Here is a 26,305-nt window from a genome sequence, read left to right as displayed (position 1 = left end):
ACTTATGCATTTGCAGAAACATGATTTCTACTTTCACACAATCTCAATTCATACCTTCCAAAATATGGTTGAATTCATTGGAGTAAAAGAAGCTTAAGTGCTGAATGTTCTCTATCAAATATTTTATTAGTGAGTCTGTTATAATGTTTTATTGTTTGATTGGAAATGCTATAAAGAGAAACTAACCTTCAAAATTCCTGCCTGTGGTCTAAAGGCGTTTCTCTTACTTTTCTCTTTCCATTTTCTTATTTGCCTTTGTTTTTCTTTTGTGTGCCCTCTAAAGCACATGCAACTTCTTGTTGAGCAATTCGATGCTTAAAAAATATGGCCCAAAAATAAACATATATGAAATAGAGCATAACACAGTAAGTAACATATCAAGTACGGGATTCGGAACGCCTGAGGAGAAGCAAAGTAGGGAAACATTTTTTACAGAGTACCCTGAAGCAGATGGTAAAGAAAAGTAATTACATGGATAGCAGGTTCATCAAATTCTGGAAGGGATCATAGGAATGGTGTTCTGCAAGTATGCACAGGCAGCGGCAACTCCACTTCCAAGCTTAACTGGATATCCCACATCTTTGAGTATCATCTCCACACCAGCTAGACAACCCAACAGTTGCAACTGAAAATAAATGAATAAAGATGAGAAATTACAGCAGCCAATGCTTCTAACAAGTTACTATTTGTTTTTAGAGTGAAAGTACATGGGAAACAAGAGACAATAAAAAAAAAAACAAACAAACAAAAAGGATGGTACTACATGACAGCTTGTTTTAAAGATCATTAGAAAAAGGAGTACTTCAACAGTGTCAGGGGACTAACAAAAGTACCTGGTGTTATACGATAACGTGGCATTGTTCGAAATAAATAAAAAGAAACTAATGCACATGAAGGCCAGGATAATTCAGTCTTGTTTGAAATGTGAATTAAACTAAGAAGACACCAAAAATGTCGTGGCAGATATTTATCAGGGAAGAGTAACTATATGAGGTTAGCAGTAACTGTAGGCATCCCACTCAACCTACCTGTTCATCCCACAGTTTTCAACTCTTAATCAAATATAAACCTATTACATTCTGATTGATCAAGCTGCATATGAAGCACTCTTCTACCCCATCTGCCTCAGATCATTGTGGCCCTAGATGGATCTCAACACCCAGCTAGCTCCACTGCAGTTTTGCACCACCCACACTTGCCAAGCCAAGGTGAGAGGAACACATGCAGGTTTTTTAGTTTAAGCTACTAGATTACCAGTATTGTTAACATTAATTCACCAGTTCCCTAACAATACGCACAGAAAGTAGGCGCTTAAGGAAAAGACCACTCATCATTGATAGAAATTGAAATCTTAATTATATACATGACAAGAAGGAAGAAGGACATTACCTCATTTAGGTTTCCAAGATGTCCTATTCTGAACACTTTACCAGCCACTTTGTTAAGGCCCAGACCTAAGCTTAAATTGTATCTCTTCCATGCCCTTCTAACAATTTCTGTACTATCAATATATGGGGGAACAAGGACAGCAGTCACAGTGTCACTGTACCATTCCTCCTTTTGTGTGCAGTTCTTCAAGCCCCAAGCCTCCACGGCAAGCCTGTTTCAAGAATGTGCAACCTACCAAATCAACCACTACAAAAATCCCAACAGAATAAAGTAAAAGTGACAAAGAGGACCTCAAACAAGAAAATTGTTGGACTTTCTTAAGGCTTCAGTGAATAACAGAATCCCCAAGTTAATAGATTGAATATGTGAGACACGTCTTCGACTTGGTGAAAATTCAGACATAGAACAAGAAAGATAAACATGGCTCACCTTGTTGCTTTTCCCAAACGGCTATGCCTTGCAATCACATTGTCAAGTCCTTCCTCAAAAATAAGATCCAGAGCTGCTCTAAGCCCATACAACAGTTGGACTGAAGGGGTGTATGGCCAAAACGTTCCCAGTTTGTAGAACTTGAGGTAGTCATTCCAGTCAAAGAAAACTCTGACAGATTTTGCACTTTTGGATGCCTCTAGAGCTTTGGGGCTTGCACAGACAAGACCAATTCCTGTGGGAAGAGAAAGTGCCTTCTGAGAGCCAGTTAAAGCCACGTCGACTCCCCATTCATCCATACGGAAATCAAGGGCACAAATTGAGGACACTCCATCAACAAGAAGTAGTGCTGGGTGCCTGTAGTGATCTGAGAAGAAATATAAAGCATGGGAACTATGTAACTAGAATAGACAGTGAAAAGGAATGCAATGGAAAGATCCACTAAAAAGAGCAAGGTAAAATAACATAACTTAAAACGTTTTGTAAAGCAGAACAAAAGGTAAATACACAAAATTTGGATCCAAATGGAATGTTCCAAGGACTACATAAGAATTTGGCAGTAGATCAGCAGAACAATTTTTTCATTCATTTGAGCTTTGTATGGGCTTTCATTAGGATGGAGACAACAGATCCAAAGCAGACTTGGGAGTGCTTAGGGAAAAAGTCCAGAGCTAAAAGAACAAAAATATACACTTACCAAGTAGTTTCCGCACTGTAGCCAGGTTGTTGGTGACTCCAGTTGCAGTCTCATTGTGAACAATGCAAATAGCCTTGATTGTGTGTGTGTAATCAGATGCAAGCTTTTCTGCCAGAATTTCAAGGTTAGCACCTTGACCCCACTCACTTTCAACTACATCAACATTGAAATTAAGGCGTTGCTGCTGATCAATCCAGAGCAGACTGAATTGTCCAATAAGGAAAGATACAATTCGATCTCCAGGAGACAGGGTATTAGTAAGTGCACTCTCCCATGCACCAGTTCCTGAACCCAAACAGCAACATTAACTTCACAAACTAGCCATTACAAATAAGATACGATACTGCTTTAAAAAACATAATACTTGTCTGATTGATAATATCAATTTGAAAAACCAAAACGATTTCCACGCACCATTGACAAACAACTATTTTAATATTATTTTAAGGAACATATGTTTTAGATCTCAAGTTGGCTATTCTTAAGCATTAACGAGCTATGGATAACTGAAAACATGTCAGCAGTTGAAACCATGAGTACCCGTAGTTGGGATCATAAAAGGAGTTCCAGTAGTAGTCTTGAAAATCATCTTGACATCCTCCAGAAGAGTTTTTGTCATTGCAGGAATGGCAGGGGAACGGTAATCCTCATTGTTCCTGTTCATGGCCCGAATAACAGGTTCCGGGATGTTAACTGGCCCTGGAACAAAGAGATGGTTTCTTCCTGGTCCATACACGTAGTCCATCTTTTCTCCCTCCAAGGAATGTCGCCGATTAACCTAAATTCCACTACTTCCTACGCTTCTCAGGGTCAGAACTTCTCTGATAAAAAGAAAAAAAAAATTCACAATAAATCTCATCCTCTTAGCTTTCTGTTAAGACAACTTTAACTAAATAACTCGTACCATAATCTTAACATGTGAGTGTGAAAAGAGCTAGGTGGCATGTGAAACAATGATCGTCAACAACCAAAGTGGCTTCCAAGGAGGCTCTCAAGGCAACCTTGATACCATGTTAGAAAAACTAAGAAGGAGAATTTGAATTGTATATAAAAAGTTAATCCTCGGTAAGTAATACAGTTGCATTACAACTCTAACTAAATAACTCCTATCATAATCTTAACATTTCAAATCATAAAAAATACACGGATTCTAAGGTGCATTTACTAGGTTGATTGGATACTAAAATCACTCTCAATTTCATTAGATGACATGCAGTTTTCTGTAAAACATGCATTGTTTTTGTATAATTGAAGCCAACCAAAAAAAATCACTGCAATTACTATGCCTATTATGGAAACATACTTGCATGCAAAATCTTATGGACAAAGAGCAAAAGCAGAGTAACTTGAAAGACTTTCAAACAACTCGTTTGAGGTATTATTCAACAGTTTTAATAAAAGCTCTTAAGTCACAAAAATATAATTTACTCTCTCTCTCTCTCTTTATATATATATATATACACGTTGGTATGAATTCCGCAAAGACGATAAAACTTTGCTTGAAGGCATGACTTTGATGCTTTAAGAAAAAGAAAATCCTTGATGAACTGATTATTTCCCTTTCAATCAAATAGAATCATAAGAAGAAAAGGTTTTATCACCAACATGGTAGTATTTGATTGGTTAAACAACTGTGATCATTGTTTCTTCTTTCGTTTTTCCATCGTTTGCTTGTTTCCCATAATTTCCTCCATTTCTAATTATAGAAACACTTGCTCTTTTGCTATTAACACGACGTTTTCATTTTCTTGTTATATGTCTATAATCCTGAATTTGGTGAAGAAGTCAAGACATGAAAAGAAAAACTAAGAAAGCATGAAAAGGGAGAGAGTACCCAGCGCTGTAAAAATCCAAAACATATACATGTGAGTGAAGTGTCATACCTCTGAAGAGAATCTTCCGACGAAGTTGGATGAACTCTGTTTTGGCAGAGAGAAGGACCTGCAGGCTGCGGCTGCCTTGGTAATATATACATATATATAAGAAGCCAAAGACAAGTTTCATTTCTATAAGAGCGCGGGAGAACCAATCAACATAAACGTGGGTCCTAAGTGGCTCTAACGTGGCAGATAAGAGAGAAACCAGTTGGAATCCTGCGGCTGAGAACCACTGACATGGAATACATCTACAGATTCCACTCAAAACGTTTCTTTGTTGTATTTTTTTTTTATTGTTGGTTTGTATCCTTTTTTTTGTTTTTTCTCTTTTTGCATATAGGGTCGTGTGTTTTTGAAGAATTCCCTTCCAATCCCATAAAGCTTAATCTTATTCATGTTGGCACCTATCAAGCCAAGCACCAACAGTTGGAATATTACTTGTGAAAATTGAATGAAGCCAGTGATTGAGTGGCTCCCTCGCAAGGGCACAAATGAAATGAATAAGATCAAAAGGAGGCCTACCTAGGAAAACCTAAAACTGATGGTACCCATACTTGTATTTTTAGACCAAGAAAAAAAAAAATGAAATAGACATGGAACAGAAGTTTGGGGGTGGGATTATGAGGTTGAGAAAGCAATTGCAAAAGATAACGTGATAAAGTGGTGTCAACCACACTCTTGCCTGTTGCAACACTGACCACACAGCCCTCCCATTTTATTCATCCTAGTCTCTCTATTCTTAATTTGGTTTTCTTTTATCCCCTATTTTGAGGCTGCCTGTCAAACTCGTCAGCTGCAAAAGAGGCTCTTCCATTTTGTCATAAAATTGTAACCATAGAACCAAAAACCACCATGACCATGTAGATAAATCCTATTATACCTCACAAACCCAAAATAAAAGACAGACAGATATTTAAGATTCAACAGTACAGGATAGGATAGGAGGAGACATCCGGCTACCTAAGAAACCACTTGCTGCTGAGAATAGAACACGGCAAGGCAATCCCACATTTTCACTGTCATCATCATCTTCAACCTTGATCAGACCCCATTTTCCTATCAAACAAAGAACTAAAATGTCAAACGCATTAAATTAAAAACACCATCTTACACGCTTTGTCATCGAATGCAGGAACCACCTCAAAACTCCAATCTTGAGACCTGTTCAGTGCCTGACAGTGAATCTTGTAACACAAGTTCCAAATTCAGATTTTCCTCAAGCTTCGACACTAGACGGTCAGTGAGGTAAAAATACAAGGCCTCATAACTCTCTGAGCATGAAATTCAAATTTATGCCAATATTATTACTAACAAAATTTGCACGTTGGAAAAGCAAAAATTCAAAACTGATAATGTACACTTCTTTCTGCGCATGCTACACATCTCGTGCATGTATATTTGAAATTGAATTGCAATTTCTTTTTCTGCTATTCTTTTGCTATATACGTAAACAAATTACTGGACTCACTTCTAAAAATAAAAAGGTAAAAAAAAAAATTTGTTGCAAGGCCCCTGCTGCATGCCCCTGCTCATGTTAGTCGATCTTTTGCTTTCTTCCTAAGCCAGTCTTTTTACATGGATGGAAATCCCATCTAATGGATACTTTCTTTGATCCGGCCACAAACCATCCAGATTGGAGCAGCAACTTTTTATTCCCATGGTGAAAAAAGAATCCCAGAGAATATTCAATGGCTGAAGCAGTAAATGCCACATGGCCAAAGCCAATCATAACTCCTTCCATCGACTATCATCCAGCACAGCACTAAAAGCTTACTTGATGCCTGAGGGAAAACCTTGCCTTTGCGGAAATCCAGTTTGACGCATCCGATATGGTCTCTCATTATTAACAAGTCGTTTATCTGGCGGCCCTGCCCCAAGAATCCCCAAGGAGTTTGGATCTATTACACGGCTACCATTGCTCATAGGTCTTTGAGTCGGGGGCTGAAGTTGGGGATGAATATCAGCTTCTGCTCTCCGTCGTCGCTTCCAAGCTTCAAACTTTGCCGTATCAATGCCTTTGTGAATTGGCTGTGATGTTTGATAGGCCATCACATTCTTGTACCCTCTTTGCTTCTCAACAGAACGTGAGAAAGGAGGGAAGTAATTAGAATCACCATCCCTATCAACATGACCAGTCACAGAGCCGTCGACATGGGATGGTCCAACCCCTCCGTCCTCTTCCTGCTCCTGCTTAAGCTTGGAATAAATCTGATGCAGCCTCTCACCAGAAAGATTTGAAAATGTAGAGACATAGTTCCATAAACGCATGGTCATCCCTGCAATGAGAATTGAAATTACATAAAAGATATTATCAAACATCCAGACTCTTGAAACTTCTAAAACATAAATGTGTACATGAGAGTCCATAAAAAATGGTGATTAAACAAGGAAAAAATAAACTATAAAGCATGAAGAATCACGTACTATCTTGTCTATAGAGCTCATCCTCATGATCTAAGACAATTTGATCTATCCGCCTGCCAAGAAGCTGCAAATAATTCCGAATTTTTGAAAGCACCTGGAAGAAAATAGAACTTTTGAACACAACTCTGGCTCACAAAACAATTAAAATGACAAATCAACTGTAAAACGAGGGATTGCGAACAAAAATAACCCATACCTTGTCCTTAGGAAGATCTGCACTGGTAGTCTGCAATCTTTGGAGACGACGAAGGGTTTTTATTTCATCAATCATAACATCTTCACACCACTCCATCCACTTCACTTCCTTGAACTGCTCATATACTTCCTCGTTGTCCGACATTTCACCCTCCTCTTTAACTAAAGGTTCAACTTTCTGAGGTCTTTGAGGTCTGTCCCTACCCATTTTAAAACTGACCTTAGGAGAACCAGGTTTTCCTTTCTTGTCTCTGCCACGAGATGTTGATACATTTAGAGAATTCTCCTTTTCCTTCTTTGCAGCCTTACGACCAGCTTTGATACCAGTATTCTTACCACCAACTGCCACAACTTCCTGTAAAGAAAGGCCCCAGTCAGTTTAAATTATAAATGAAGAGGATAAATATGAAGCCTAGGTCAAGCATGAAGCTTATAGCCTAGAACACAAGCGCGCAAAAAACAAAAAGATGTCTATGTGGAAAAACCATCAGAGAAACATCAACAAGAGACTTCAGATACTTTAACAACAAATAGATTCAGACCTTTCCAATCATTTAATTCACAGGTAACAAAACCAATTATGAGGTCAAAGAAGAAAACAGTTTGTCAATTCTAAACCAAGAAAAAGAAGTTTTCATAAAAATAAACATAGCAAGAATTTTCCAACTTAACAAAAACTGTAACAAACCCAATTGATTTACTATTTGTTTTATCCAAAAAAATGTAAACACTTTTGTTGAAAGTCAAAAAGGATTATTTAATGTTTTATTAAACAGTAAGAATAACTCTCCATATTATATTGACATTCCAAGTACTAGCAATACCATTTCCAAGAGTGCATTAGCACGCTCCTTCAAATTAGGGGCACGTGGCAGAAAGGTTTCATGATGTTGAAGTTCCACGGGAGCAATCTTCTTTGTGAGGCCAAGCCTTTCATCTAACCTTATCTTTTCCCAATTTCCAAATCCATGGTAGTGTATTCCCAGAAGCAATCTTGCATCATCAACTAACGGCAATAACAGGATAAAATACAATAAGTCCAAAGCAATTTTGCTTTAATTACCTTCCTAGAAAAGAGAACATAAAGGGGTTATACATACTCTGATTCCACCCACACCCTTTAGACCAATTAGACGGTTTAAGGTACATTAACACACGAAACTGTTTTATGGGATCCTCATATCGATTTATTCGCTTTGCTAAGAGCTGAAGTTCTTGGACACGATTGATCAGATCATTCGCCTTAACAGGCACACCAAAGAAGTCCAACAATGGTCCCTGCAGGTACTTTGCACAAAATATGAGAATTCCATAAGGCTCTACAATTCCAATGGATGAAAGATGCCAACGTAGAATTGAGAAAGAATACAATTTATAACTCATTGAACAAACCTTAGGTTCTGCATTTCCTACTTCAACTGCTTCTCTGCATCCTTCAACTAAAGCTTTAAAAAGCTCAATCTGTGCATCAGCTGGAGCTGCTGCAACAGCACCACCAACTTCCTCTGCTATCAAAGTGACTTGGCTCTCATTCCCAAATTTCATGACCTAATATACGGAGCAATAAGGAAATTGCCAGAACCAACGCACACAAAATTAGATCAACACTACCTACAATTATTCAAGAGGCAAATGCTACAAATTAAAGAGACACCATAGAGAAGATATGCAGAAGGATAGAAAAGATGCCATTTCTAAATGGGAGGAATGGACTGATGAAGGGAGGATGTCCACATGAGGCTCAAAAGGAAGATTAAGTGGTTAGAAGGACATTAATCCCTCATTAATTACATTTCAGCGCTTCTAAAAAGCCCACTTCCTTTATTGCTAAATTAAATTAAAAAATGGAAACATCTAACAGTGGTCCATTAAAACAGATAGATATATTATTAGATACTCAAAAAAAGCTTGAAATGCTGAATAGAATCAATTTTTCTAAATAGAACAATTAATGATTTCCTGTAAATTCAGTATTTGGCTTATTTGAGTACTAAAATTGTAAAAGGTCAGGTAATTAATCTAATCTAACTGATTTAAAATCCTTCTAGCTAAAACCTAGGACCTTTCTAAGCCTCCAATAAGCTCACAGCTGAAGCAAAAGTAAACAAGATATTGATCAGCTGTCCAGAATTGTCCTCCAGTGCAGCCAAAGTTATTAGAAAGCAAAATAAAGGATGAAAAATTACTTTGACATAAGCTCACAAACAAAAAGAGACAACCAGTTTCCAGGATCAGAATAATAGGACAGATATGAATTAATGCAAAGAATAAAAACTAGAACGAGTAACTTCCATTCAGTAGCAAGTGGCACCATTTGAGAACAATTCAGGCTAAGACATAGACCACAAGATGTGCAAGTTCTAAAATAATAAACCCAGAAATGTAAACCACACGTAACCATACTAGATATAATTTAGTAAACTTATGCAATTAAATAGTAACACTCACGAATCATACTGGTGTAAAGAAAGCAAATAAGACTTAGTGTGATAATTAATAAATGATTACAGTTCGTTGGTGGAAATAGGTTAAAAACTGGTGAGGTTGGTCCTTGCTGGAGTAAATTAAGACTCACTCAGGAAAGCACTTGACAATGGCAAGTTATCTTCCAGAATTGAATCTTAATGCCCTTTTCACCATGAAAATAATTTCCATATAGTAATTATCTCATATTGCAACCAGCAAAAAAATGCAGAAAATGTGTTCCCATAAGTAATTCGAAGAAACAAATGAACAGTTTATAGGTCTTTACGTTACAACTTCTGCAAGCCTCAATGACCCAAGGACCTAAAGAACACAATAAAATTAAACAAAAGATGGGAAAGAGACCAGAACATAATTGCAACAGAGGAATGACTATCCACAAGGAGAGATGGTCTCAATGCTTAAAAATGTCTTAACAACCTGTAACTAAAAAAAATCTAAAATATAAAATGTAAAGCTGTGCTTCAATTATAGCTCAATTAACTAATACATTAAGTTACCACCTACTGCTTTTTAAAAAAAAAAAAGAAAAGAAAAAGGCGTGGGGTGGGGAGGTATATATAAAAATTCAATTGACTTAGAGAACTTTCAAAGTGCAAGGGCTGCACTTAAAAGAGAAAATGTGTTGCAGAAATTGTTTTAAGTAGCAACAACAATTACATGTTAGATTGCTTAGAAAATATAAATGAGGAATATATTTGTATATGCTACACAAATTCCAGAAGACAAGAACTTTACCGCTCGAGAAAAACGCAAAGCATCTCTCTTAGGCAGATTCCCATAAGACCATCCTCTCACTTGAGCAGTTGCTCCCTCAATCATTGGTGCCAAGGGGGCAGAGTATTCTGCTTTACGACGCTTTTGTACTCTCTCCTGAAACTCCTGAGGATCAGAGCCTTTCTTCTTTCTTTTGTTACTTCTCTCAGGTTGACTTGTCTCTGCATAACTCTTGGTGTTTCTCGCAGCACGAGGAGCTAAAGCTTCCTAATGTGAGAAGAGTAACTTAAGCAGATGGCCCCAACTAATTGTCTAATATGAACATAGAACTTAAAAATGCACAGGCAACATTCAAGAAACTTTGGGTAGAATAAAATTGATGAAAATATCTGGAACATACTTCAGCTTGGGCTATGGCATCTGGTTTTATCCAACGACTCCAGAAAGTCCCATCATCTTCAGCATTACAGAAATTCGCAACCTGAGCATGATGAAAGAAATAGAAACCAGTTATATAAGACTTGAATGAATCTATAAACTAGAGTATGACGAATCTCCACCACTATAACAAAGTATTAATTGCTTGCCTTAAAAGCACTCAACAATTCATTCTCTTGCTCTTCACCCTGCTTCTCCTCAACCTTCTCTGCCCTTTCAAGAATTTCATCTATATCCATACTTAACAGCCTTTTTTTGCTTTCTTCATCACTTCTCTCCTCCTTGAACAATTCTTCAGCCCCAAATCTCAAAATTGCTGATAACTCATTCTGGAATGGTAAAAGAATGTTAAAAAGTGCTAAAAGACCAAAACAAAAAATTTAAAAAAAAATACATAGTAACACCATACTGTTTTGGCATCAAGCTGAGTCAGTCACAATGGTCAATCCAACAATTAAATGACAAATATACAACATACTAAGACTGCATACAAAAATAATTACTTCCAGCATGTCCTTACCTTGTCAAAATAACTCCCCTTCTTTGTTTCTTTCCTCTCCAGTCTACCCTCTGCATTTAATTTTTGGATCACCAAATGGTCAAGCACCTATAAAAAGCACCATGCAAAATTATTGGCTTTATATTGCAGAACAGGACAAATAAATTAGGCTCTGTTCACATACATACATAATTTACATTTAAATATGCATTTATGTATGTATATGAACACATTCATGCAGGTTAAGGTGAATGACCATCTTCTTCTTAGCTCGCTCCAGGATGTCTTCCTCAACACTTTTGCTTGTCACAAATCTGTAAATGTTGACAACTTCTTGTTGCCCAATTCTGTGAGCTCTACTCATTGCCTGAAGCAAAATAAAATAGTAAGCATAAATAAAGAGACTGCTAGATTTTCACTAGAAAAATAGAAAATGATGCTGGGTAAAAACACAATGTCCACTTTTAAACCTGTAAGTCATTCTGGGGATTCCAGTCAGAATCAAAAATTATAACAGTGTCAGCAGTTGCAAGGTTGATACCAAGGCCACCGGCCCGAGTAGAAAGAAGGAAGCAGAAATCATCACTTCCAGGTGCATTGAAATGATCCATAGCCTGCTGTCGCAACTCTGCTTTTGTACTCCCATCAAGCCTCTGGAATTGGAATCCTCTGAGCGACATATACTCAGCTAGTATATCCAACATTCTAACCATCTGCAAATTTTTACCATTTTAGCAGAACATGAACATTTCAAACACCAGATTGCATAACTTTATCAGACTTATCCTCCTTTAAAAACAGAAGCACCGGTTAGCACATAGTCTAATATCCACAAGAAAACTTTCCAACACCCCATCCACGATGAGATTAGAAATATATTATAAACAAAAAACGTAATACGACTTGAAAATAATTAAACTATAAAACATACAGACACCACTTTTTTATTCAGTTTTCCATGTTCTCAAGAATTTAGATTGGAAAATGGCCGTAAACCTAATGACCTAGCTGACCTACATCACAAATACAAAAATATTATTTCTTACCACAAAAGTGTGTGTGTAAGTATCTACACTCAGACACAGACATATATAACATCAATATTTAAGCTTTGTTTAAATTAAGAGGAGGGAAGGGAAAGTGAAGGGGATGCAGGGAGAGTGGTTCCATTTCCCTTAATTGTGATTAGTGAAGCAGAAGGGATTAGGAGATAAACCTGTTCATCAAAACCATCATGTCTTGCAATTCCTCCTAATTGAGAGGGTTTGGAGGGGGGTTATTACCTTATAAAAGTTTTTGCTAGAGCAAAATAAAGTAACCTCAAATTTATTTTCTTTTAATAACTCACAAAAGGATGTGACTAAAAGTTTATTAAAAAGTTATCATCTCTTTAAAACATTAACCCTTCTTTCTCTTTCCTTCCATTATTTTCAACAAGCCGAACAAGGAGAACCATACCCTCTCATCATCTCTCGACTCCTCCCCCTTGAATTTCCTTCCTTTTCCCTCTAAGTTCCTAAGCATAGCATAGAAGCTTCCAGTGAACAAGTGGCTGAGAAGTATGTAAAAGATTCTAATACAAACCTGGGAGAAGATTAGAACTCGATGCTTCGTTTCATGCAACCTGACAAGCAATTTGTCAAGTATAACTAGTTTCCCACTGCTTAATATAATTCTCTCCAGTTTACTTATATCATTCATGCTAATGTCCCCACCATAACCATGATCTGCGCTTTCAAACAGAAAAGGATGATTGCAGCATTTCTTCAACTCTACTACTATATTTAAAAGTGAGACCTGCAATTTAAAAGAACGGACCTGATTCAATTTTCTACAGTTGATAGCACTGCTTGACAATAATAGAAAGGGAAGAAAAACTTTGTAAACAGTTTTTATTGAAATAAATACTTTATCTATAAACTGCATATTTTTATCAGTAATAAAATGAAGTAAAATCATACAGAGGAAAAAAAGAAAAACACAAAAAGGGCTGCACAGATAAAATCTTCAAGCTGCAAAATGACAAGAGATACTAACCTGATTGCCACGAACACCCTTGTTCAAGTCATGGAAGTTGCGTTCCAAAATCCACTTATAGTACCTGCATTAGTACAATTGGTAACACACGTTTATGTGATAGAAAGAAATACCACTTCTTCACAAACAAGTTATAACTCTTACTGTTTCTGAAGTGGAGACATCTCAACCCTAAGGATACGCTCAATTTTCGGAGGCAAAGACTTTTCCACATCCTTGATAACCCTTCGAAGAATGTGAGGCCTCAATTCCATGTGAAGATTAGCAAGCTATGTGCAAATTCAATACAGATTTTGGTTTTAGATCAAGTTATAAATCATTTAACCAACTCAGACACATGATAAAAGGTGTTCTGATTGTAATGGCATACCTCAATTTCATTAAACGAGCTAAGGTTCTTGTAATTTTGAACAAAATCATCTTTACTTTTGAACTTGTCAGGATCAAGGAAATGAAGAAGAGCCCTGTCAAAATATTTTTCAGGGTTGTCAACAATAAAATACACTAGCTGAAGAAGCATGCAAGTTTTATTCATCAATGAGTAAAAGAGGAATCGTAAGTCTGTTCACCATGAGAGCTTCCAAGTTTAAACAAATTTGAAACGAATAGAACTATGGATTCTGGCAAGTTGGAGAGTGATGTATCATTTAATGATTTAGTCAACAAATTCAGTTACCCATGTAACATTTCATGAGAGAGACAAAAGACACGTTTAAAAGCATATCATGTGGTCAACAAGAAATAGTGGAAAAAGAAGGTTCAAAAAAGCAGTTATGGTGAAAGCAATTAGCTTGCATCAACTTCAATATCATTAGAGTTGCTAATAGATGAACCAATAAGATATTCTCAAAAGGTTCATGTACAAAGATAGAGCAGGTTATTGAAAAAAGAAACTTAACACAATAACTTCTTAATACCATACTTCTCCATTTGTTTAAAAAAAATCCAAAGCCAAATTATTCAAGCAGCAAGAAGACACTTCATTTAACTATTGGCAATATAGAGTTAAGCCCTCTTGCACTGAAGAATGAGATATATTATAATAATCACTTGCAGTCTTTAAATAGAGGCATGTGTATATACATCTGGACAAATAAGAGTACCAATAATAATAAATTAAATAATTGAGAAAAATTTTATCCTCAATACACTCACTATTGTTATAAAATATAAATGCAGGCAAAGTAACTTAGTCATGTCTGAATATAGCATATTGTTGATATCAGAAATAATTTTCAGCTTTGATAAACCCTTTTCTTTTAGCAGGTATCAAAAAAACTTGGAAGATAAATATCTGCTCCTGAAGTGAACAAAACCTGCAACAATCATACTAGTACAAGGAAGAGAAACTAATACCAAAGCTCCTCAACGCTGTTTTGTAATGGAGTTCCAGTAATTAGCAACTTGTTCTTAGTGCTAAATTCCTGTGCAAACAGAATGGCATCAACCAACATTAATCAAATTAAGAGAACCAATACAATTATACAACACAGAAAGTAAGTTGATCGGAAAAAAATAAGTTGATTGGAAAATATGGCATACCGAAAGTGTAGTGTACAACTGCGCCTCGCTATTCTTCAACCTATGAGCTTCATCAACCATCAAATAGTTCCACCTTATCTTAGACAGTACTGCCTTATCCTTCAGAACTACTTCATACGTAGTCAGCAGGGTATTAAATTTTATAGGTCTGCCAATTTTCTTGTCATTGTAAAATTCATATTGCTGACAAACCTGCCAACAAAAGAAGAAAAGAAAACAGTAACAACAATAACGTTAGGGCTGGGAAGGGATAAAATTATTTGGACTACCACTCACCATATGTAAGTTTACACAAATGACCACTATCACAAGTTGTAACGGCAAATTATAACTTCAGCGGGCAGACTAAGATAAAAAAAAAAAAGAAAAAACGGCCTATACAACAAAGCAAATATTTGGGTGGAGACCAACTGGTAACAAATAAAAAATTATACTAAAGCAACAGCAAAAATCATACCTATTTAGATTTAGATAACAGAAGCACACATAACAGAAAAACATGACTCACCTCTCGGCTTGCACGAGTACCAACATATACAATAACATTCATATCTGGAAGCCACTTCCTGAATTCTTTGGCCCAGTTTGATAAGGTGGATAATGGTACAACCACAAGAAATGGACCAGGTATTTGTTGAGCATTCTGAAAAATAAAAATATCAATGAAAAACCCTTAAACTTCAACATATTGATAAATGACAGCTATCCTTAAAAGACCAGTGGTGTACCTGTAAGAAACCAAGCATAGATACTGACTGAACAGTTTTACCAAGACCCATTTCATCAGCTAAGATGACATTAGTATCATTTCTCCAACTGTTAGTGAATATGAAAAACATGCATTAATAGATATATCAGAATGCTCAGGATTAACACACCCATTTTTTGTAAAATAAAATGTCTAATCTAAGGCAACAGAGATAAGCATATACCTGTTAACGAGAAAATTCAAACCCTCCAGTTGATAATCACGAAGTTTTCCTCCCCTTAACCACTCTGGCTGTTCATCAAGTTTCCGCAAACTTGCTAAACATGAAAAACGTAGCCCAATTAAATGATCAATTTATATGATAAATTGTGAAACTATAACAATAAAACTAAGAGAAACTAAGAGTGAGTTCAATATGGGGCTTAGATGGTCAGGGATTGTATGATGCAAACTTTAATTATACACACATACAGAGTACAATGTTAGTAGTGCAGACCTTTGCCCTTCTTACGCTGGTGATCTACCATTTTACCCTGCACAGCCATTGCAGCTTCACGAGCCTGTTCACAAAATGAGAAAAAAATAAGTTGAATTCTTATGACAGTATGAGAAAATATTATACGTATTGATGTGTGCATTTAGGCAAGCATATTCAACAATAATTTAACAAAATGAAAAGAACAGGAAATTCCAAAGACTGGACAAAGTAATAACAGATAATGTGTTAAAATGGACATTATCAACTTCAATTTATCATGCACAGATTCAGTTTCAATTGCTGATGCCAACTCACGGTTTATACAGGTTTGACTCCAGCTTGAAATGTGATCAGATATAAAACCTAATGCTCATTTCTCCATTTGCCTCAACTAATTCAGCCCCAACTAATCGCTTAGAACATCTAACGAATTATTGACTGCTTAAAAATTTCTTGCAAAAAAGACAGATCTAAATAAAGTAGGCTGCAAACATAAAAAAAATAAACCTTTTTCCCATTTTCTTGGGATATTTAAAAGAGAAAATAAGGCCTGTACACTTCATGGATCAAATTAGAGTTTGAATTGTAATTTAATTAGTATACTAATACCTATATTTCAAATTCTGAAGTTAGGTATCAAGAACCCATTTTAACATCTAATGACAAGGAGACCAATTATTCTGCACAATAAACACACTCTCTATTCCATACCACCAGTTTGCTTCATTTGCTTTAACCTCCTTAAAGATCAAATCAAATACATTACTGCAATATGTCTAAGATGGCAACATGGGGCCATGCCAGTAACGCCTGCCATAATAACATTTTATGCAGAAAGGCACTTTTGGTGCAAAAATGCTGAAGGATATGTCATAACCACATCACTCTTAATAATTTGCCTTATTTGCCTACAGTCATAGTGTCCACAAATGCACACACGCAGACAGACAACATTATAAACACTGTTATGGTACCCATTACAGAAAAAAGTAAATAATAATAATACTAATAATAAAAAGCACACATACAATTTGCAGGACATGTTACCTTATACTCATCAATAGCATCTTGAGCAAATGCAATATCTATATCCTTTTCCCTGATACAACAAATAAGCAACCACAATCATAAATGCTGAAGCTTTCTGTTAAGCAGGACATCAAGAAAGAGAAACAGTAGACAATAGCACCACAAGATAATAGACACTTTGTTAGCTGGAGATATAAAGACACTAATTCTACATTTTATAGAACTGTCAATCTAGATAATTACCAAGTTGCTTCTGCATAAGACAGTCCCTGCCACTTGACTAAGTACTCTGCCATCACACTCCCAGAGGCATCTTTACTGATTCGATCAACAATTACTCTCTCCACCTGAAAACAAATATGGTGAACCAATTGCAATTAAGGATTACAACCAAAAAATCCAAACATAGCAACTAAAGAAACAAGGAATTTATTGAAACCAACCTGACTATTTTGCTTGATTAGATCCAAGTCCATTTCCTTACTTACATCGTTGACCTCAATCTAATAGGTAACAGAGACAACAAACAGAATTAGAGATGAACTACTTCCAAAAAAAGTTTTATCTTACAATCTGTTTAATGCAAGTGTATTTATCTTTTTTTCATTTTTACTCTCTCTGCCAAGGCAGGAATCACTTGTTTCAAATATTCCAGGCTCCCGAAGGAATGCGCAACTCACCTTAAGATAAATAACCTCTATGATATACCTCAAGAAGTGAGGAGAATAATTTTGAAAATGTTATAAAAAGAGAACAGTATTGATAAAAGCATATACTGCTGCTATCCACCATATGCTCGATAGCCAAATGTTGAATATATGCAACAAGTCCAGTCTCCCAACAGGAAAAAAGGCCCCTCAGAAGAATGTAGAGAATGACCTCAACTCAACCAAGACTCAATAGGTTAGCTCTCATCTAGGGAATGTGCAAATTGTCAATTTACAAAAAATATAAACAAAATTTAAAATAATGGACTAGCTTAAAACATTTAAAATACTGGACTAGCTTAAAACATCTTGGTAAAAAAGTGACAGTTTGCCCTCAAGAAGGCATCAACAGAATCCCAAATTATCCCACCAAGTTTTTCCCATTTTCCCAACAAGGCTTAAATTCTTTCGAATAGTTAAGCCTCAAGGAACTTTATATGGTGTTATACCTATTGTCACACTCATTTCCTTTTCATTTTCCATGACAACAATATACATAGGGCTTGAATTTTTGTTCACAAGAATTTAGAAAATTTCTGTAATTCAAAATAAGTAATATTTTCCAAAGTGTTTGGAATGGTCCTCAAAGAAAACTTTAAATGAGAATTTCAGAAACAAAAGTTTATAGATTCAAAAAGTACCTCCTCACGTGAAAGGGCCTTCCTGTATCTCACATCCTCCATCACCTTTTTTGAGTAATTTAGAACCTTCTTAAAACCACTAAGCTGCAAACTCACGTATGAATCACACAGAATATGTCAACAGAGGAAAGAAAAGAATGAAAACCTTAGTACTAGAAATAAACTTCCACAAAGTAATGCTTCTTAAAAGACAAATGCACTGATGCACAAAATCTATATAAAGAATAAAATCATACATTTTGTAACTCAAAAAACGATTTCCACTGACAATGAAGATGTGACTGGCCCTTCCATTTTATCAGGAATTCCATCTCATTCCAATCAGGTTCAGAGTCAAACAAGTGGCTTAGCAGAACAGGCTCTGTTGATCTATTGTTTCTAATTGCATCTTCAGCCATGCCCTTCGGTTGATGCCATAACACCTTTTCAATTGAGTCACCATCTTCCTCTTCAGCCTCATCCTGAACAAATAATATAAAATTTTTAAAAAAGACAAAATAATGATATTACTCAAAGAGCAGCATAAAATTTAGATGTTTCAACATAGTGGATTGAAATTCACAAAAGAGATGCACAGTTACGTGAACTGACCACATTCACTACATGTCAAAAAATTAACAGGGTTTACAAGGCTGCCTGCCTCAAATCTACCATTCAGGTATGCAAATTCCATGCACCTCCCATCCCATTATGCATGTACAAAGTTCAAGGTTTATCCCATATAACCAAAATAAAGGAAAAAATATGCACAAAAAACAAACAGGGGTAGAGCCAACCGCAATGATTGAATTGGAAAGTCAACACACTTTAGACAAGGAAAATCTCACTGCAGTAATTTGAATTAAGATAAAAGAACAGAGCCACATAAGAAACTTGGAGAGTAAAGGAATGCCATTGTACTACTCCCACCCATTTTAAATTATTAATCACCTAGAGTTCAAAGACAATTTGGAAATGTAATGATCCTAGCCATGCAACTGTTAATCAAGAATAAACAATACAGGATCAAGCAAAAATGGATAGAGACAAAAGGAATGCAACTCAAGTGCTGATCACAGCATCAATATTACATTTTATCTTCCAAATACAACAATACGAACTTGAATAATTTAGATCTTATAAAGTCCATTTTACAATCAAACAGTTACATCAATATGAAATATCAAACTAATCTTCTACAAATATAACATAGGAAGTAATAACTAACAATTTAAGGTAACAAAAATGTTATGATCCTAGCCATGCAACCGTTAAGCAAGAACACATAATACAGCTACAAGTACCCAAAAAAAATACAGATTCAGACAATATGGATATTAAGAAAGGTTATGCAACTGAGATGCTGATTACAGAGTCAATAATACATTTTATCAGCAAAAAACATAAATACCAACTTCCATAATCTACATCAAGAAAGTCCAATTTAAAAGCATACAATTACATCATATATGAAAGATCAAACACACCTAGTAAATATATATAGTAGGAACAAAAATGATAAATTAAAGGTAACAAGATAAGCAGACTTCACCTTAAGTGTCTTTTTCTTCTTGCCTTCGTCAATTTCTTCACTTTCTTCACTCTCAACATATGATACTTTCCGAACGGACCTACTAGAAGTACGAACCTCATTGTTTCTTCCCATGCTTGTCAACATATTAGAACGGGCATTATGTTTGCGGAGATTTCCACCTCTCCTTGCCATGCTTTTGAAATTGACATCACTTTCACTGTCAGAATCCTCAGCTGAGTATTCATCCTCTTCAAATGAAGATCTCCCTCTTCTTTGTCGATTTGAGGATTTACGTTCTTTATTGGGTTTCACATTACGTCCAACTTTAACCTGTTGCCTACCCTTAGGCTTTTTTTTGTAATAAGAATCATCTTCATCTGAGACGTCTACATCGCCATCGCTATTGTCTTCTTCCTCAGAATCTTCACCATCCCAATCTTTATCCTGCTGAGTAAGAACTAAATTAGTTGGGAATAGTATCAAGCTGATGATAAGGCATAAGCAACAAGCCTTCATGGGTCAAGCTCCATGACCACCACCAAATATATTTTTAACCAAAGAACACGTGTACTCCAATATTCTCCCAAGAAACTAGTAAACAGGTAAATTTGAAACTAATTTTACCAATCCGAAGTAAAAATTGAATGGACATCACGCCATGGAATACACACACGTTAAAGAAGGTTATAAGTTACACAAAAAGAATAAAAATAAAAACCACAGAAATGCTCAAAATTTTTCAATCGATTATTGTAAACCCATTTAGTCTCATTCTTAAAATTTTGATGCCATTATGAAATTATGTTCAAGGCTTGACTTTATCTTTACTAAACACATCCACAACACAAGCAGGCTCAAACTGTTGGAAACTACCATTCTTAATGTTTTAATTTTTCACTCCATGCCTAGCCTCCGCATTTTCAATTTTCAGCCAAAAATCAGTCATCAGTAAAATTGAAAGCGCATAACATAATTAAATTGGACATAACTTTGGTTGGACATGCAAGGGAATAGAACATTGAATTAAGAAGAAAAAGAGCAATTACCAACAATCTACCCCAATATAAAAGGTTCATACTCAACTCTGCAAAAACTAGTCCTTCAAAGTACATAAATAGGAAGAAGCTAAGTTGACCTTAACAATCAGAATTATGTTCAAGCCATAATTTCCATTGAAGCCGTGCAATGAGACCTTAAATATTTAATTTAAATAATCTATATACATAAGCATGGATTTTGCCTTCATCAAAGAGATAACTTCAAATGCAATCCCACAAAATTACCAACTTCAGTGTAAACATCACCCCTCAGATATAATAGAACCGTGATAGAATCTTTTTTCCTCATGCTAAATTTGCTCTAAAACTCATCCATTGTCTCAGCATTTATCCAGCAAATAATCTCCTATATCACAGCCATTCCCTTACATAGTTGAGGCCCAAAGCCTAAAGCATTCCCATTCCAACCCTATAAAAAAGAAATCCACAGACTTCCATGCTAACATCCCCACTTTCAAAGCCACCAAACAAATTTGTCCTACATCACCTCTGGTTACATCATGGCAATTATTCATCATTTAGAGATCAAGGTACAAGAAAATTCTTTCATAAAACACCAGCAAGAGAGAGAGAGAGTGAGGCAGAAGAAGGAGAAAGAGGAGGAGGAGGAACCTTCTCTCTTGATGAGGACAAAAAGCCTTTTCAGGGGACTAGATATATTTTTCAAAAACCAATAGCAATAATAATCTAGGCTAATTGCTCATCCAACCAAGTGACTCCTCTCAAGTCCATAAGAGACTCCAATTCATCTCATATATGCCAGGGTAGGCGTCTGAAGTGGCATTCATTAAGATGGACTGGTCTTTCCAATGCAATAAAGAGGATTAAATCTTTCCAACCCAATGTACCATATATGGCTTTACTTCTGCCATACAGACCACAGCCCAAGCCCTGCCCAACAAGAAAATCAAACATTTGCAAGCAGTTACTGACTAACTTAAACCAAAATGCCCTACATATCATACAAACTTAGGCCCTTCCATTACCTATCCCAAACTGCCACCATCATCTAAACACTGTAACAGCAAAGGCTTAACGAATTTCTTCCACTAGTTTATCTTGGATTCTCCTAATTCTGTCCCTATGATTCAATATTATAGTATAAAAATCTTACTACAATTTCTAGGTTAGCTTGACAGATTAAAACCACGTAAGTTTTAGTGTTCATCACCATTTCCATCGGAGCAAGAAGAAACACTTGTGAAACTCTTATCTTTCTACATTCTAAAAGCGGTATAAGTTTGGTAACATCCCTCCCCAGCATAATGATGAAGTTTCTCATCCCATATGCAGTGAGATGCACTTCATGCTTCAAATATTTAGAATAGTTTCTCTTTTTTTACCAGAAGGTCCAGGGTGGCTTAAATTCTAATGCAAATTTTACTCCTGAGCCAACCATCTTTTAAACAACAGAGAAATAGATGGACAGGAATCTACATGCTTCAAGTCATACAATTAAATTGAGCAGCTTATCACATTCTCCTTTCTTCCTGGTTGTCTCTTTACTTGGGACAAAGAAAAGATAGGATATGATGTGCTTTTAGAAAACTACAAAGGTGAAGGTGTACAATATAAAAATAATAAAGTTAACAAAATTAAGTGAGAAGTTAAACCAATTTAATAACCTTATTCCCCGCATGACCACTAGCAACACCATAGTCAGGCTCAAAATCTGCATCATCAGGGTCATCGTCTGCAAACAAGCTCAAAATGGAGAGTACTTAGAAGGTGTTGTATAGCTAGAAGAATAGGAGTATATACCATCCATCATCTATCAAATTCAATGCACTGTTTATTTAACCTTAGTGACTTGATGTGAAACGCTGTAATAAGAAATAATAACTTACCATCTTCCTCTTCCTCCTCTTCATAGTCTGCATCAGCATCATCATTGTTGACATCATCATCCTCATCGTCATAGTTACGGGTATTTAAAGCTCTTGAACCCCTGGACACAGTTGTACTGACACAAACAGGCTTTGACTGTGGCCTAGTATTTAACCCAACAGAATTGCTAAAGCCTCTGTAATGCATTGTATCACTTTGCTCTTCCCCATCCTGCTCGTAGTATTCATCAGATAACATCTCATCTGCAGGGACATCAGAATGACCCCTTTGAGCCTTGCCCACTTCTTTCTGGGCCTCATCATCGTCTGATTCTAATCTATCATCCCTGTCATCTGACGAATTATATTCCAAAACTTCCAAATTCTTATGGTCGGATTTTGAATCCTGCCCAGAATCAGATCCCCCCTGGCGATCCATGGGCTGGCAGTCCTTCCAAAAAGTTGAACCCCATTTCCCAGGAGCTATTCTTCTTCCTGCTGGCTGAAAATTTGAATTTGAAACACCAGCAACATTATCAGCAGGCACCTCATTATGCAGCCTAACAGCATCATCCGGCTCCCCATCACTTTGATACTGTGCATCCATGTTAATATCAAATTCTCTTTCATAAGTTCCATCTACGTCCTCATTTCCTACTGTGCTGTGAATCCTACCGATGTTTTGTCCCTGGCTTTTCTCCTCCAAGACACTGTGTGAGACTGTGTCACTCGAATAGTTCCTAAAAAATGCCATTCTCTCACATGGAAATCCTATGCAAATAACACCACTCTTTAACAACTACACAAAATGATTGTGGGAATACAAAGCGGCTTCACAATCTTTGCTGAGGACCTGGATAATGAATCAGCCAAAACCTTTAGTCTTTCTGAGATAAATACGGCCCATACAGCTGACAAGGAGGAATACAAAAAGAAGGAACAAAAAGGCATGGCTCACAAAGAACCGCAAACCAAAAGAATATAACCTTCATTAAAGAATACACTCTACTAAAAGAAGGACAACAACCACCTAGCTAAAAAATCAGTATCCAACGTTAAAACTCTTTCAGTTTTGCTACATTTGCTAAGCAAGCAAAGAGTTCAAAGAGAAGACACAGCTAAATGCAAATTCAAGTCATTATTGAAGTTGAAAGGAGTGAAACACCATATGGAAACTTCAAATATTTATACATAAAACCGTAAAATCGACATAACAGTTACTTTCCTCGATCAAATACGATTCTAAAGAACTAAGAAACACGAAAATGAGAACAAGAAAGGGCTGAAGTCAAGCTTAAAACCAAAAATATTCAAATTCACACACTTGTCAAGTGAATTCGAGCACAAAAACGATCAAGATCCTAGCTAAATCAATCTAAACAATCGAGAAACCCTAACCCGAAAAAGCAGAAGAAAATCGTGAATCGAACATAGAAACAATAGATCCATCACTCCAAACACGAAGACTAAAAAAATCGAACACTAGAAACTCTGATTAAGAAACCCTAAAATTTAAAACACAAAGCGACAATTCACAATCCAAAACCCTAAATTCATAAACACACGGACAAAGATTGGTAAAAAAATTAAAAACAAAAATCGACCGCCAAAAAGAAGAAGCCGATTATTGTTCAAAATAAAGAGGCTGACCTTTATGAAAAAAAATGAGAGTTTTTTGGGTCTAAAGATAAGTTTTTTTGTGTATAAATGGAAAGGATGCGCAGGTTAATAATCGTGCGCACCTTTTAAATCGCACCGGAAACTGAAACTCAACCGGCCGCGAAATTTTTGAAAAGAAAAAACGATGTATTTTTATTCGGGTCTCTCCCGGGTTTACGGGTTCGGAGTGGTTCGGGTCTATTTAATCGGCGCCGGTGGCTAGATGCGACGAGTGGAGGGTGAAAGGTCCCGATTCGAAAGGAGGAAGACGATGCGTTTTTTTGGATTAATCGTCCGATTGGGAAAAAGAGGGAAGAAAAAAATATAGAGAGAGAGAGAGAGTTTTTTCCTAGAGAGAGAAAGATAATCAAATGGAAAAAAAAGAAAAAAAAATTAAGATGCGATATAAGAGGGGGGATTTTAATTTCGTTTGGAGAAACGTGTTTATAGAAACTCCCTCTCTCTCTCTCTCTAATCTTTATATCTAAAATAACATTTCCCTAGTTTTGTCTTTTTATTTTTATTTCTTCTCTGTTTCTTTTTTTATTTACGTGCAGCGAACGGGATGCAGCCACGTGGCGATGGTATGTGTCGGGAGACTTTGGACGATTAATCGTACGTGCACAGGGTTATGGTGGTGGGTTTGGAAAACATTGATGAGGGTTTCTTCGTCCGGTCCTTTTTTGATAGTGGAGGAGGATAAAATAGCGAAATGGCATGAAGGCCCTGGAAAGGAGGGGGAATGTAACTTGTAAGGGGCACGGGCGGATCAAAAATCGGGGAGCAGGCCCTAGCAGAGGGTGAATTAGGATGTTCCCGTTTTAGCATTTTATGGCAAACTTCTGCATTTTCAGGTAAAGCTGTCTTTGTCTTCATTTTTTTAAATAGAAATATATAGAATTAATATTTATGTATTATATAGTAAAATTTATAAATTAAATTAATTAACTGATAAATTTAATCTATTATTATATAATACTAATAAATTAACAAATATTTAATTAAATACTTCAAACTCAACATATAATATATTATATTATTACATAATATAATAATGATAAATTAAAAAATATTTAATTAAATACTTCAAAATCAACATATAATAATTAAATTACAATATAAAAAGTTTGACAAATATATAAAATAATAAATATAAATTAACTAAAATAAAATATAATTGTCTATCATTACGATGCTTGTTTAATTTTAAAATTATATAATAATATAATTATTATTATTATTATTTCATAAATTAGATATATTTCAAATAATGTTATATGTTATAATTTGAATATTATAATACAAAATATTAATATCAAAGGTAAAGTACACTAACATCTTCAACTTTTAACCATAATTATCTATTAATTTTCAAAATAGACACTCCATTCAAAATGTGTAAATAATATTAATGTTTAAATATGAAATATCTAAAATATTTTTTTTTTTCCCACATTTTCCTTTCTCTCATGTCTGTGCATTCCTTACACCAGCCGCCCACCCTTCTCCCTCGGCTCCCTTGGGGAGTGTCGCTGACTGTAAGTGGCTAGAAAGAATTTTAAAAAAAAAATTAAAAATTATAATTTATATAATGATAATTTTTAAAATTAATAAAGGGTAAAATTATCTTAAAAATATTACCATGTTATTAAACTAATAGAAACATTGATGGTTGATTAATGATAAAACTTATGTGTCTAGTGAAAATATATTTTTTAGATGAAATGTTCACTTTAAAACTTAGTGGATTCGATTGTAATTATGGTTAAAAATTTTAAATATTAGTGTATTTTACCTAAAATATAATATAAAGGGTAAAATATACCCACCTCCTAACTTTTAGACATAATTCCACACGTGTCTATTAATATTAAAAATGAACAGTCCACTCCAAAAATGTAAACATCATTAATAAAAAATATAAAAATACTAAAAAACCATTTTTTCTTTATTAATT

The 26,305-nt window shown here is 35.6% G+C and overlaps 2 protein-coding genes and 1 long non-coding RNA gene across 6 annotated transcripts; 1 reads left to right on the top strand and 2 right to left on the bottom strand.

Annotated features, from left to right (window-relative positions):
- Positions 1–325: 325 nt before the first annotated feature.
- On the bottom strand, positions 326–4,557 carry AGT (alanine:glyoxylate aminotransferase). 3 transcript variants are annotated; one of them, XM_018127180.2, is made up of 7 exons: positions 4,399–4,513; positions 3,420–3,516; positions 3,056–3,336; positions 2,516–2,800; positions 1,819–2,185; positions 1,390–1,600; positions 326–625 (listed from the first exon to the last, which is right to left on the bottom strand). In XM_018127180.2, exons 3-7 carry the CDS (start codon positions 3,258–3,260, stop codon positions 488–490), a joined length of 1,206 nt encoding a protein of 401 aa, XP_017982669.1. In that variant the 5' UTR covers positions 3,261–3,336; positions 3,420–3,516; positions 4,399–4,513; the 3' UTR covers positions 326–487. The 3 variants fall into 3 exon arrangements, with proteins under 3 accessions (XP_017982669.1, XP_017982670.1, XP_017982668.1); XM_018127181.2 differs by having other exon boundaries at positions 3,420–3,537; positions 4,399–4,455; XM_018127179.2 differs by lacking the exon at positions 3,420–3,516 and having other exon boundaries at positions 4,399–4,557.
- A 553-nt stretch (positions 4,558–5,110) lies between these two features.
- On the top strand, positions 5,111–6,708 carry LOC148760989 (uncharacterized). The gene is made up of 2 exons (XR_016028313.1): positions 5,111–5,637; positions 6,025–6,708. It is a non-coding gene; the product is annotated as an uncharacterized LOC148760989 (long non-coding RNA).
- Positions 5,671–24,761, bottom strand: CHR5 (chromatin remodeling 5). Of its 2 annotated transcripts, none has more exons than XM_018127176.2 (31): positions 24,432–24,761; positions 22,711–23,542; positions 22,489–22,556; positions 19,824–20,249; positions 18,529–18,753; positions 18,293–18,376; positions 17,388–17,447; positions 17,188–17,291; positions 16,963–17,014; positions 15,934–15,997; positions 15,661–15,754; positions 15,457–15,544; positions 15,237–15,371; positions 14,729–14,920; positions 14,543–14,610; positions 13,557–13,650; positions 13,331–13,455; positions 13,187–13,250; positions 12,734–12,946; positions 11,620–11,862; positions 11,406–11,516; positions 11,171–11,257; positions 10,800–10,979; positions 10,613–10,693; positions 10,234–10,479; positions 8,404–8,559; positions 8,112–8,298; positions 7,836–8,017; positions 7,013–7,366; positions 6,817–6,910; positions 5,671–6,668 (listed from the first exon to the last, which is right to left on the bottom strand). In XM_018127176.2, the coding sequence occupies exons 2-31, from the start codon at positions 23,441–23,443 to the stop codon at positions 6,163–6,165; spliced, it is 5,316 nt and encodes a 1,771-aa protein (XP_017982665.2). In that variant the 5' UTR covers positions 23,444–23,542; positions 24,432–24,761; the 3' UTR covers positions 5,671–6,162. The 2 variants fall into 2 exon arrangements, with proteins under 2 accessions (XP_017982665.2, XP_017982667.2); XM_018127178.2 differs by having other exon boundaries at positions 8,112–8,289; positions 24,432–24,760.
- Between the last annotated feature and the right edge of the window lie 1,544 nt (positions 24,762–26,305).

Source organism: Theobroma cacao, chromosome 9 (assembly GCF_053813885.1).
Source record: "Theobroma cacao isolate CCN51 chromosome 9, ASM5381388v1, whole genome shotgun sequence".
Classification (NCBI taxonomy): Eukaryota; Viridiplantae; Streptophyta; class Magnoliopsida; order Malvales; family Malvaceae; genus Theobroma; species Theobroma cacao.
This window is presented reverse-complemented; position numbering and strand designations above follow the sequence as displayed.